The 13,585-nt window shown below is 51.0% G+C and overlaps 1 protein-coding gene across 2 annotated transcripts in view; it reads right to left on the reverse strand.

Moving 5' to 3' along the window:
* Positions 1 to 13,585, reverse strand: part of LOC106594850 (cytoplasmic protein NCK1) — a 143,900-nt gene that overhangs the window by 58,714 nt on the left and 71,601 nt on the right. For both annotated transcript variants that reach the window (XM_045702855.1, XM_045702854.1), the window contains exon 3: positions 10,767 to 11,007. In XM_045702855.1, the coding sequence (XP_045558811.1) occupies positions 10,767 to 10,992 (226 nt within the window). In that variant the 5' untranslated portion in view covers positions 10,993 to 11,007. The remainder of the gene's footprint in view (positions 1 to 10,766; positions 11,008 to 13,585) is intronic.

Raw genomic sequence — 13,585 nt, forward strand, 5'->3', positions numbered from 1 at the left:
CTGAGGTTAGGGCAGTTCCTGACCTAGTGTGACTGAGGTTAAGGGCAGTTCCTGACCTAGTGTGTCTGAGGTTAAGGGCAGTTCCTGACCTAGTGTGTCTGAGGTTAGGGCAGTTCCTGACCTAGTGTGTCTGAGGTTAGGGCAGTTCCTGACCTAGTGTGTCTGAGGTTAGGGCAGTTCCTGACCTAGTGTGTCTGAGGTTAGGGCAGTTCCTGACCTAGTGTGTCTGAGGTTAGGGCAGTTCCTGACCTAGTGTGTCTGAGGTTAGGGCAGTTCCTGACCTAGTGTGTCTGAGGTTAGGGCAGTTCCTGACCTAGTGTGTCTGAGGTTAATTAGGGCAGTTCCTGACCTAGTGTGTCTGAGGTTAGGGCAGTTCCTGACCTAGTGTGTCTGAGGTTAGGGCAGTTCCTGACCTAGTGTGTCTGAGGTTAGGGCAGTTCCTGACCTAGTGTGTCTGAGGTTAGGGCAGTTCCTGACCTAGTGTGTCTGAGGTTTTAGGGCAGTTCCTGACCTAGTGTGTCTGAGGTTATGGGCAGTTCCTGACCTAGTGTGTCTGAGGTTAGGGCAGTTCCTGACCTAGTGTGTCTGAGGTTAGGGCAGTTCCTGACCTAGTGTGTCTGAGGTTAAGGTTAGGGCAGTTCCTGACCTAGTGTGTCTGAGGTTAGGGCAGTTCCTGACCTAGTGTGTCTGAGGTTAGGGCAGTTCCTGACCTAGTGTGTCTGAGGTTAAGGTAGGGCAGTTCCTGACCTAGTGTGTCTGAGGTTAGGGCAGTTCCTGACCTAGTGTGTCTGAGGTTAGTGGGCAGTTCCTGACCTAGTGTGTCTGAGGTTAGGGCAGTTCCTGACCTAGTGTGTCTGAGGTTAGGGCAGTTCCTGACCTAGTGTGTCTGAGGTTAGGGGCAGTTCCTGACCTAGTGTGTCTGAGGTTAGGGCAGTTCCTGACCTAGTGTGTCTGAGGTTAGGGCAGTTCCTGACCTAGTGTGTCTGAGGTTATTAGGGCAGTTCCTGACCTAGTGTGACTGAGGTTAGGGCAGTTCCTGACCTAGTGTGTCTGAGGTTGTTAGGGCAGTTCCTGACCTAGTGTGTCTGAGGTTAGGGCAGTTCCTGACCTAGTGTGTCTGAGGTTAGGGCAGTTCCTGACCTAGTGTGTCTGAGGTTAGGGCAGTTCCTGACCTAGTGTGACTGAGGTTAGGGCAGTTCCTGACCTAGTGTGTCTGAGGTTAAGGGCAGTTCCTGACCTAGTGTGTCTGAGGTTAGGGCAGTTCCTGACCTAGTGTGTCTGAGGTTAAGGGCAGTTCCTGACCTAGTGTGTCTGAGGTTAGGGCAGTTCCTGACCTAGTGTGTCTGAGGTTAGGGCAGTTCCTGACCTAGTGTGTCTGAGGTTATTAGGGCAGTTCCTGACCTAGTGTGTCTGAGGTTAGGGCAGTTCCTGACCTAGTGTGTCTGAGGTTAGGGCAGTTCCTGACCTAGTGTGTCTGAGGTTAGGGGCAGTTCCTGACCTAGTGTGTCTGAGGTTAGGGCAGTTCCTGACCTAGTGTGTCTGAGGTTAGGGCAGTTCCTGACCTAGTGTGTCTGAGGTTAAGGGCAGTTCCTGACCTAGTGTGTCTGAGGTTAGGGCAGTTCCTGACCTAGTGTGTCTGAGGTTAGGGCAGTTCCTGACCTAGTGTGTCTGAGGTTAGGGCAGTTCCTGACCTAGTGTGTCTGAGGTTAGGGCAGTTCCTGACCTAGTGTGTCTGAGGTTAGGGCAGTTCCTGACCTAGTGTGTCTGAGGTTAGGGCAGTTCCTGACCTAGTGTGTCTGAGGTTAAGGTTAGGGCAGTTCCTGACCTAGTGTGTCTGAGGTTATGGGCAGTTCCTGACCTAGTGTGTCTGAGGTTATTAGGGCAGTTCCTGACCTAGTGTGTCTGAGGTTAGGGCAGTTCCTGACCTAGTGTGTCTGAGGTTAGGGCAGTTCCTGACCTAGTGTGTCTGAGGTTAGGGCAGTTCCTGACCTAGTGTGTCTGAGGTTAGGGCAGTTCCTGACCTAGTGTGTCTGAGGTTAGGGCAGTTCCTGACCTAGTGTGTCTGAGGTTAGGGCAGTTCCTGACCTAGTGTGTCTGAGGTTAGGGCAGTTCCTGACCTAGTGTGTCTGAGGTTAGGGCAGTTCCTGACCTAGTGTGTCTGAGGTTAGGTTAGGGCAGTTCCTGACCTAGTGTGTCTGAGGTTAGGGCAGTTCCTGACCTAGTGTGTCTGAGGTTAGGGCAGTTCCTGACCTAGTGTGTCTGAGGTTAGGGCAGTTCCTGACCTAGTGTGTCTGAGGTTAGGGCAGTTCCTGACCTAGTGTGTCTGAGGTTAGGGCAGTTCCTGACCTAGTGTGTCTGAGGTTAGGGCAGTTCCTGACCTAGTGTGTCTGAGGTTAGGGCAGTTCCTGACCTAGTGTGTCTGAGGTTAGGGCAGTTCCTGACCTAGTGTGTCTGAGGTTAGGGCAGTTCCTGACCTAGTGTGTCTGAGGTTAGGGCAGTTCCTGACCTAGTGTGTCTGATTTAGGGCAGTTCCTGACCTAGTGTGTCTGAGGTTAGGGCAGTTCCTGACCTAGTGTGTCTGAGGTTAGGGCAGTTCCTGACCTAGTGTGTCTGAGGTTAGGGCAGTTCCTGACCTAGTGTGTCTGAGGTTAGGGCAGTTCCTGACCTAGTGTGTCTGAGGTTAGGGCAGTTCCTGACCTAGTGTGACTGAGGTTAGGGCAGTTCCTGACCTAGTGTGTCTGAGGTTAGGGCAGTTCCTGACCTAGTGTGTCTGTTGAGGTTAGGGCAGTTCCTGACCTAGTGTGTCTGAGGTTAGGGCAGTTCCTGACCTAGTGTGTCTGAGGTTAGGGCAGTTCCTGACCTAGTGTGTCTGAGGTTAGGGCAGTTCCTGACCTAGTGTGTCTGAGGTTAGGGCAGTTCCTGACCTAGTGTGTCTGAGGTTAGGGCAGTTCCTGACCTAGTGTGTCTGAGGTTAGGGCAGTTCCTGACCTAGTGTGTCTGAGGTTAGGGCAGTTCCTGACCTAGTGTGTCTGAGGTTAGGGCAGTTCCTGACCTAGTGTGTCTGAGGTTAGGGCAGTTCCTGACCTAGTGTGACTGAGGTTAGGGCAGTTCCTGACCTAGTGTGACTGAGGTTAGGGCAGTTCCTGACCTAGTGTGTCTGAGGTTAGGGCAGTTCCTGACCTAGTGTGTCTGAGGTTAGGGCAGTTCCTGACCTAGTGTGTCTGAGGTTAGGGCAGTTCCTGACCTAGTGTGTCTGAGGTTAGGGCAGTTCCTGACCTAGTGTGTCTGAGGTTAGGGCAGTTCCTGACCTAGTGTGTCTGAGGTTAGGGCAGTTCCTGACCTAGTGTGTCTGAGGTTAGGGCAGTTCCTGACCTAGTGTGTCTGAGGTTAGGGCAGTTCCTGACCTAGTGTGTCTGAGGTTAGGGCAGTTCCTGACCTAGTGTGTCTGAGGTTAGGGCAGTTCCTGACCTAGTGTGTCTGAGGTTAGGGCAGTTCCTGACCTAGTGTGTCTGAGGTTAGGGCAGTTCCTGACCTAGTGTGTCTGAGGTTAGGGCAGTTCCTGACCTAGTGTGTCTGAGGTTAGGGCAGTTCCTGACCTAGTGTGTCTGAGGTTAGGGCAGTTCCTGACCTAGTGTGTCTGAGGTTAGGGCAGTTCCTGACCTAGTGTGTCTGAGGTTAGGGCAGTTCCTGACCTAGTGTGTCTTGAGGTTAGGGCAGTTCCTGACCTAGTGTGTCTTTGAGGTTAGGGCAGTTCCTGACCTAGTGTGTCTGAGGTTAAGGTTAGGGCAGTTCCTGACCTAGTGTGACTGAGGTTAGGGCAGTTCCTGACCTAGTGTGTCTGAGGTTAGGGCAGTTCCTGACCTAGTGTGTCTGAGGTTAGGGCAGTTCCTGACCTAGTGTGTCTGAGGTTAGGGCAGTTCCTGACCTAGTGTGTCTGAGGTTAGGGCAGTTCCTGACCTAGTGTGTCTGAGGTTAGGGCAGTTCCTGACCTAGTGTGTCTGAGGTTAGGGCAGTTCCTGACCTAGTGTGTCTGAGGTTAGGGCAGTTCCTGACCTAGTGTGTCTGAGGTTAGGGCAGTTCCTGACCTAGTGTGTCTGAGGTTAGGGCAGTTCCTGACCTAGTGTGTCTGAGGTTAGGGCAGTTCCTGACCTAGTGTGTCTGAGGTTAGGGCAGTTCCTGACCTAGTGTGTCTGAGGTTAGGGCAGTTCCTGACCTAGTGTGTCTGAGGTTAGGGCAGTTCCTGACCTAGTGTGTCTGAGGTTAGGGCAGTTCCTGACCTAGTGTGTCTGAGGTTAGGGCAGTTCCTGACCTAGTGTGACTGAGGTTAGGGCAGTTCCTGACCTAGTGTGTCTGAGGTTAGGGCAGTTCCTGACCTAGTGTGTCTGAGGTTAGGGCAGTTCCTGACCTAGTGTGTCTGAGGTTAGGGCAGTTCCTGACCTAGTGTGACTGAGGTTAGGGCAGTTCCTGACCTAGTGTGTCTGAGGTTAGGGCAGTTCCTGACCTAGTGTGTCTGAGGTTAGGGCAGTTCCTGACCTAGTGTGTCTGAGGTTAGGGCAGTTCCTGACCTAGTGTGTCTGAGGTTAGGGCAGTTCCTGACCTAGTGTGTCTGAGGTTAGGGCAGTTCCTGACCTAGTGTGTCTGAGGTTAGGGCAGTTCCTGACCTAGTGTGTCTGAGGTTAGGGCAGTTCCTGACCTAGTGTGTCTGAGGTTAGGGCAGTTCCTGACCTAGTGTGTCTGAGGTTAGGGCAGTTCCTGACCTAGTGTGTCTGAGGTTAGGGCAGTTCCTGACCTAGTGTGTCTGAGGTTAGGGCAGTTCCTGACCTAGTGTGTCTGAGGTTAGGGCAGTTCCTGACCTAGTGTGTCTGAGGTTAGGGCAGTTCCTGACCTAGTGTGTCTGAGGTTAGGGCAGTTCCTGACCTAGTGTGTCTGAGGTTAGGAGGGCAGTTCCTGACCTAGTGTGTCTGAGGTTAGGGCAGTTCCTGACCTAGTGTGTCTGAGGTTAGGGCAGTTCCTGACCTAGTGTGTCTGAGGTTAGGGCAGTTCCTGACCTAGTGTGTCTGAGGTTAGGGCAGTTCCTGACCTAGTGTGTCTGAGGTTAGGGCAGTTCCTGACCTAGTGTGTCTGAGGTTAGGGCAGTTCCTGACCTAGTGTGTCTGAGGTTAGGGCAGTTCCTGACCTAGTGTGTCTGAGGTTAGGGCAGTTCCTGACCTAGTGTGTCTGAGGTTAGGGCAGTTCCTGACCTAGTGTGTCTGAGGTTAGGGCAGTTCCTGACCTAGTGTGTCTTGAGGTTAGGGCAGTTCCTGACCTAGTGTGTCTGAGGTTAGGGCAGTTCCTGACCTAGTGTGTCTGAGGTTAGGGCAGTTCCTGACCTAGTGTGTCTGAGGTTAGGGCAGTTCCTGACCTAGTGTGACTGAGGTTAGGGCAGTTCCTGACCTAGTGTGTCTGAGGTTAGGGCAGTTCCTGACCTAGTGTGTCTGAGGTTAGGGCAGTTCCTGACCTAGTGTGTCTGAGGTTAGGGCAGTTCCTGACCTAGTGTGTCTGAGGTTAGGGCAGTTCCTGACCTAGTGTGTCTGAGGTTAGGGCAGTTCCTGACCTAGTGTGTCTGAGGTTAGGGCAGTTCCTGACCTAGTGTGTCTGAGGTTAGGGCAGTTCCTGACCTAGTGTGTCTGAGGTTAGGGCAGTTCCTGACCTAGTGTGTCTGAGGTTAGGGCAGTTCCTGACCTAGTGTGTCTGAGGTTAGGGCAGTTCCTGACCTAGTGTGTCTGAGGTTAGGGCAGTTCCTGACCTAGTGTGACTGAGGTTAGGGCAGTTCCTGACCTAGTGTGTCTGAGGTTAGGGCAGTTCCTGACCTAGTGTGTCTGAGGTTAGGGCAGTTCCTGACCTAGTGTGTCTGAGGTTAGGGCAGTTCCTGACCTAGTGTGTCTGAGGTTAGGGCAGTTCCTGACCTAGTGTGTCTGAGGTTAGGGCAGTTCCTGACCTAGTGTGTCTGAGGTTAGGGCAGTTCCTGACCTAGTGTGTCTGAGGTTAGGGCAGTTCCTGACCTAGTGTGTCTGAGGTTAGGGCAGTTCCTGACCTAGTGTGTCTTTGAGGTTAGGGCAGTTCCTGACCTAGTGTGTCTGAGGTTAGGGCAGTTCCTGACCTAGTGTGTCTGAGGTTAGGGCAGTTCCTGACCTAGTGTGTCTGAGGTTAGGGCAGTTCCTGACCTAGTGTGTCTGAGGTTAGGGCAGTTCCTGACCTAGTGTGTCTGAGGTTAGGGCAGTTCCTGACCTAGTGTGTCTGAGGTTAGGGCAGTTCCTGACCTAGTGTGTCTGAGGTTAGGGCAGTTCCTGACCTAGTGTGTCTGAGGTTAGGGCAGTTCCTGACCTAGTGTGTCTGAGGTTAGGGCAGTTCCTGACCTAGTGTGTCTGAGGTTAGGGCAGTTCCTGACCTAGTGTGTCTGAGGTTAGGGCAGTTCCTGACCTAGTGTGTCTTTGAGGTTAGGGCAGTTCCTGACCTAGTGTGTCTTTGAGGTTAGGGCAGTTCCTGACCTAGTGTGTCTGAGGTTAGGGCAGTTCCTGACCTAGTGTGTCTTTGAGGTTAGGGCAGTTCCTGACCTAGTGTGTCTGAGGTTAGGGCAGTTCCTGACCTAGTGTGTCTGAGGTTAGGGCAGTTCCTGACCTAGTGTGTCTGAGGTTAGGGCAGTTCCTGACCTAGTGTGTCTGAGGTTAGGGCAGTTCCTGACCTAGTGTGTCTGAGGTTAGGGCAGTTCCTGACCTAGTGTGTCTGAGGTTAGGGCAGTTCCTGACCTAGTGTGTCTGAGGTTAGGGCAGTTCCTGACCTAGTGTGTCTGAGGTTAGGGCAGTTCCTGACCTAGTGTGACTGAGGTTAAGGTTAGGGCAGTTCCTGACCTAGTGTGTCTGAGGTTAGGGCAGTTCCTGACCTAGTGTGTCTGAGGTTAGGGCAGTTCCTGACCTAGTGTGACTGAGGTTAGGGCAGTTCCTGACCTAGTGTGTCTGAGGTTAGGGCAGTTCCTGACCTAGTGTGTCTGAGGTTAGGGCAGTTCCTGACCTAGTGTGTCTGAGGTTAGGGCAGTTCCTGACCTAGTGTGTCTGAGGTTAGGGCAGTTCCTGACCTAGTGTGTCTTGAGGTTAGGGCAGTTCCTGACCTAGTGTGTCTGAGGTTAGGGCAGTTCCTGACCTAGTGTGTCTGAGGTTAGGGCAGTTCCTGACCTAGTGTGTCTTGAGGTTAGGGCAGTTCCTGACCTAGTGTGTCTGAGGTTAGGGCAGTTCCTGACCTAGTGTGTCTGAGGTTAGGGCAGTTCCTGACCTAGTGTGTCTGAGGTTAGGGCAGTTCCTGACCTAGTGTGTCTGAGGTTAGGGCAGTTCCTGACCTAGTGTGTCTGAGGTTAGGGCAGTTCCTGACCTAGTGTGTCTGAGGTTAGGGCAGTTCCTGACCTAGTGTGTCTGAGGTTAGGGCAGTTCCTGACCTAGTGTGTCTGAGGTTAGGGCAGTTCCTGACCTAGTGTGTCTGAGGTTAGGGCAGTTCCTGACCTAGTGTGTCTGAGGTTAGGGCAGTTCCTGACCTAGTGTGTCTGAGGTTAGGGCAGTTCCTGACCTAGTGTGTCTGAGGTTAGGGCAGTTCCTGACCTAGTGTGTCTGAGGTTAGGGCAGTTCCTGACCTAGTGTGTCTGAGGTTAGGGCAGTTCCTGACCTAGTGTGTCTGAGGTTAGGGCAGTTCCTGACCTAGTGTGTCTTTGAGGTTAGGGCAGTTCCTGACCTAGTGTGTCTGAGGTTAGGGCAGTTCCTGACCTAGTGTGTCTGAGGTTAGGGCAGTTCCTGACCTAGTGTGTCTGAGGTTAGGGCAGTTCCTGACCTAGTGTGTCTGAGGTTAGGGCAGTTCCTGACCTAGTGTGTCTGAGGTTAGGGCAGTTCCTGACCTAGTGTGTCTGAGGTTAGGGCAGTTCCTGACCTAGTGTGTCTGAGGTTAGGGCAGTTCCTGACCTAGTGTGTCTGAGGTTAGGGCAGTTCCTGACCTAGTGTGTCTGAGGTTAGGGCAGTTCCTGACCTAGTGTGTCTGAGGTTAGGGCAGTTCCTGACCTAGTGTGTCTGAGGTTAGGGCAGTTCCTGACCTAGTGTGTCTGAGGTTAGGGCAGTTCCTGACCTAGTGTGTCTGAGGTTAGGGCAGTTCCTGACCTAGTGTGTCTGAGGTTAGGGCAGTTCCTGACCTAGTGTGTCTGAGGTTAGGGCAGTTCCTGACCTAGTGTGTCTGAGGTTAGGGCAGTTCCTGACCTAGTGTGTCTGAGGTTAGGGCAGTTCCTGACCTAGTGTGTCTGAGGTTAGGGCAGTTCCTGACCTAGTGTGTCTGAGGTTAGGGCAGTTCCTGACCTAGTGTGTCTGAGGTTAGGGCAGTTCCTGACCTAGTGTGTCTTTGAGGTTAGGGCAGTTCCTGACCTAGTGTGTCTGAGGTTAGGGCAGTTCCTGACCTAGTGTGTCTGAGGTTAGGGCAGTTCCTGACCTAGTGTGTCTGAGGTTAGGGCAGTTCCTGACCTAGTGTGTCTGAGGTTAGGGCAGTTCCTGACCTAGTGTGTCTGAGGTTAGGGCAGTTCCTGACCTAGTGTGTCTGAGGTTAGGGCAGTTCCTGACCTAGTGTGTCTGAGGTTAGGGCAGTTCCTGACCTAGTGTGTCTGAGGTTAGGGCAGTTCCTGACCTAGTGTGTCTGAGGTTAGGGCAGTTCCTGACCTAGTGTGTCTGAGGTTAGGGCAGTTCCTGACCTAGTGTGTCTGAGGTTAGGGCAGTTCCTGACCTAGTGTGTCTGAGGTTAGGGCAGTTCCTGACCTAGTGTGTCTGAGGTTAGGGCAGTTCCTGACCTAGTGTGTCTGAGGTTAGGGCAGTTCCTGACCTAGTGTGTCTGAGGTTAGGGCAGTTCCTGACCTAGTGTGTCTGAGGTTAGGGCAGTTCCTGACCTAGTGTGTCTTTGAGGTTAGGGCAGTTCCTGACCTAGTGTGTCTGAGGTTAGGGCAGTTCCTGACCTAGTGTGTCTGAGGTTAGGGCAGTTCCTGACCTAGTGTGTCTGAGGTTAGGGCAGTTCCTGACCTAGTGTGACTGAGGTTAGGGCAGTTCCTGACCTAGTGTGTCTGAGGTTAGGGCAGTTCCTGACCTAGTGTGTCTGAGGTTAGGGCAGTTCCTGACCTAGTGTGTCTTGAGGTTAGGGCAGTTCCTGACCTAGTGTGTCTGAGGTTAGGGCAGTTCCTGACCTAGTGTGTCTGAGGTTAGGGCAGTTCCTGACCTAGTGTGTCTGAGGTTAGGGCAGTTCCTGACCTAGTGTGTCTGAGGTTAGGGCAGTTCCTGACCTAGTGTGTCTGAGGTTAGGGCAGTTCCTGACCTAGTGTGTCTGAGGTTAGGGCAGTTCCTGACCTAGTGTGTCTGAGGTTAGGGCAGTTCCTGACCTAGTGTGTCTGAGGTTAGGGCAGTTCCTGACCTAGTGTGTCTGAGGTTAGGGCAGTTCCTGACCTAGTGTGTCTGAGGTTAGGGCAGTTCCTGACCTAGTGTGTCTGAGGTTAGGGCAGTTCCTGACCTAGTGTGTCTGAGGTTAGGGCAGTTCCTGACCTAGTGTGTCTGAGGTTAGGGCAGTTCCTGACCTAGTGTGTCTGAGGTTAGGGCAGTTCCTGACCTAGTGTGTCTGAGGTTAGGGCAGTTCCTGACCTAGTGTGTCTGAGGTTAGGGCAGTTCCTGACCTAGTGTGTCTGAGGTTAGGGCAGTTCCTGACCTAGTGTGTCTGAGGTTAGGGCAGTTCCTGACCTAGTGTGTCTGAGGTTAGGGCAGTTCCTGACCTAGTGTGTCTGAGGTTAGGGCAGTTCCTGACCTAGTGTGTCTGAGGTTAGGGCAGTTCCTGACCTAGTGTGTCTGAGGTTAGGGCAGTTCCTGACCTAGTGTGTCTGAGGTTAAGGGCAGTTCCTGACCTAGTGTGTCTGAGGTTAGGGCAGTTCCTGACCTAGTGTGTCTTGAGGTTAGGGCAGTTCCTGACCTAGTGTGTCTGAGGTTAGGGCAGTTCCTGACCTAGTGTGTCTGAGGTTAGGGCAGTTCCTGACCTAGTGTGTCTGAGGTTAGGGCAGTTCCTGACCTAGTGTGTCTGAGGTTAGGGCAGTTCCTGACCTAGTGTGTCTGAGGTTAGGGCAGTTCCTGACCTAGTGTGTCTGAGGTTAGGGCAGTTCCTGACCTAGTGTGTCTGAGGTTAGGGCAGTTCCTGACCTAGTGTGTCTTTGAGGTTAGGGCAGTTCCTGACCTAGTGTGTCTGAGGTTAGGGCAGTTCCTGACCTAGTGTGTCTGAGGTTAGGGCAGTTCCTGACCTAGTGTGTCTTTGAGGTTAGGGCAGTTCCTGACCTAGTGTGTCTGAGGTTAATGGGCAGTTCCTGACCTAGTGTGTCTGAGGTTAGGGCAGTTCCTGACCTAGTGTGTCTGAGGTTAGGGCAGTTCCTGACCTAGTGTGTCTGAGGTTAGGGCAGTTCCTGACCTAGTGTGTCTGAGGTTAGGGCAGTTCCTGACCTAGTGTGTCTGAGGTTAGGGCAGTTCCTGACCTAGTGTGTCTGAGGTTAGGGCAGTTCCTGACCTAGTGTGTCTGAGGTTAGGGCAGTTTGACTGAGGTTAGGGCAGTTCCTGACCTAGTGTGACTGAGGTTAGGGCAGTTCCTGACCTAGTGTGTCTTTGAGGTTAGGGCAGTTCCTGACCTAGTGTGTCTGAGGTTAGGGCAGTTCCTGACCTAGTGTGTCTGAGGTTAGGGCAGTTCCTGACCTAGTGTGTCTTTGAGGTTCTTGACGATGGAAGCCTTCCTGGCGCTGTTCTTCCTCTCCACGTAGTTGGAGGGGACGAAGCCGGTCTTGTTGGTGGCGTTACGGACCCTCCACCAGGACTTACTGTCGTCCAGCAGCCACAGACGCTCGTTCTTCTTAATGTCCAACTCCTGGTCCTGCTGAGCCAGGTAGTCAAACTTGGCGATGACAATCACCTCTTCTGTCATCTTGGATCTCTGGACCTGGGCAGAGAGAGAAGATATACGCTTTAGTTCTGTGATCTTGGACCTGAGGACCTGAGAGAGAGAGAAGATATACGGTTTAATTTCTGTCATCTTGGACTTGGGGAACCCGAGATGAGGTACATGTCAGGCTAATTTAAACTCCAACCAGCAACAACACACACCCCAATCACCTCGTCTGTCACCTTGGATCTGGGGCAATATTACACAGTGCATTTTCACACATTTTGTTACGTTACAGCCTTATTCTAAAATGTATTCAATCATTTTTTCCCCTCATCAATCTAGACAAAATACCCCATAATGACAAAACAAAAACAGGTTTTAGAACATTTTGCAAATGTATAAACAATAAACTGAAATATCACATTTACATAAGTATTCAGACCCTTTACTCAGTACTTTGTTGAAGCACCTTTGGCAGCGATTACAGCCTCGAGTCTTCTTGGGTTTGACGCTACAAGCTTGACAAACCTGTGTCATGCCTCTCCTGTGAGGATCCAAAGATGAGGACAGTGGATCAGCGTCTACAGACGGTGGGGGGTTTTATGACACCTCACATCGATCGAAAACTGTAATGCAGCAGACAACTCCTTTCTGGTGTCTAGTATGGGTGGATGGAATGTCTCTGTGTTACAGAAGAGTTTGCTGCCCAAAATTTCAACATCAAACCATGAACACTGGGACGGTATATTTATTTCAACATCCAAACGTTGGGAATGATGAGAGATGGAATACGGAAAATGAACTTATATTTTGTGATGTCATTAAAATTGGTATAAAGACGTTATAATGAAAACATTGCAACTTGAAGAGCTTTTACACGGTTTATATCAGGTTAACATCCTTAACGTTGTGTAGAAAATATCAAGGATAAAGAGAATGTTTTTGTGACGATACAATTGTGATTTCAGTTCTTGTCACGTCCTGACCAGTATAAGGGGTTATTTGTTATTGCAGTTTGGTCAGGACGTGGCAGGGGGTGTTTGTTTTATGTGGTTCGGGGTTTGTTGGGCTATGTTCCTATGTAAGAGGTGTCACGACTGTCTAGGACCAGTGGAGAGGTGGAATCAGGAGCAGGAGACAGAGGGCCGGAGCAACGGTGTTTTAATAATATTATTGACACGCAATAGCCGTAGGGCACCAGGCGCGTGGCGAAGTCTGCCAGGGGAAAAACACCTCCCCAAAATAAGCGCACTGGAAACGAAAGCGCACGGGGCGCAGCCCGGCAATAATAATCTACAATAACAATTTATAATCACAACTGTCCTGAGTGGACAATAAACAATCCCGCACGAGAACCCCAACTGAAAATACACACTAAATAACCCCCCACTAATGACAAACACAAAACAGGTGCGGGATAGACAGACAGACAAAACCAAAAGACACAGAAACAACGATCGGTGGCAGCTAATAGGCCGGCGACGACGACCGCCGAGCGCCGCCCGACCGAGGAGGGGCGCCACCTTCGTTAGATACTGTGACAAGAGGGGTGTTTGTTTAGAGTGTTTCGGGGTTTGTAGGGCTATGTTCTTGTTAGTTTATTTCTATGTTAGTTCTAGTCTTTCTATTTCTATGTTTAGTTAATGGGGTTGACCTTCAATTGGAAGCAGCTGCTCCTCGTTGCTTCTAATTGAAGGTCTTATTTAAGAGGGGTGTTTTTTTCTATGGGATTTGTGGGTAGTTGTCTCCTGTTTTGTGTCTGTGCACCAGGAATGTTTAGTGTCGTTCGTTATTTTATATACGTGTTTCTTTTGTTTTTCCTTCTTTTAAATAAAATAAAGAAGATGAGTTGTTGAGACACGTTCCCGCTGCACCTTGGTCCAATCCTTACGACGCCCGTTACAGTTCTCAAATGGGATCATAGTAATTATGATAACTTGCCTCATAACTAGCCACGCCCCAGGGAGCCCAGAGAGCGCGTCAGAATGACAAAAAATCACCACATTTTTTTTACGTATAAAAGATTGAGTTAATAATTAACATAGGAGACTAAACGGACCACGAGCTGCAGCTAGGTGTACATTAGTCACGACCGTGGAACGCACCACGAGGTTGAAGAAGACAAGACTCGGGTTTGTGCAGATTCATGAAGTCTGCGACGTTCAGAATGAGACTGATATGAGGAAATGAGGAAATGATCAAATCGAATTTTATTTGTCACATGCGCCGAATACAACAGGTGTAGAACTTACAATGAAATCCTGAATACAACAGGTGTAGTAGACCTTACAGTGAAATGCTGAATACAACAGGTATAGTAGACCTTACAGTGAAATGTAAAAGAGGGGAGATGGAAATGATGATAATAGGTGTTCAGGAGTCTTATGGCTTGGGGGCAGAAGCTGTGTAGAAGCCTCTTGGACCTAGACTTGGCGCTCCGGTACCGCTTGGAGTGTTGGACAATTTTTAGGACATTCTTCTGACACCGCCTGGTATAGAGGTCCTGGATGGCAGGAAGCTTGGCCCCAGTGATGTACTGGGCCATTCGCACCAGCCTCTGTAGTGCCTTGTGGTCGGAAGCTGAGCAGTTTCCATACCAAATCAGGATGCTCTCGATGGTGCAGCTGTAGAA

This window comes from Salmo salar, chromosome ssa19 (genome assembly GCF_905237065.1).
Source record: "Salmo salar chromosome ssa19, Ssal_v3.1, whole genome shotgun sequence".
In the NCBI taxonomy this organism is placed as follows: Eukaryota; Metazoa; Chordata; class Actinopteri; order Salmoniformes; family Salmonidae; genus Salmo; species Salmo salar.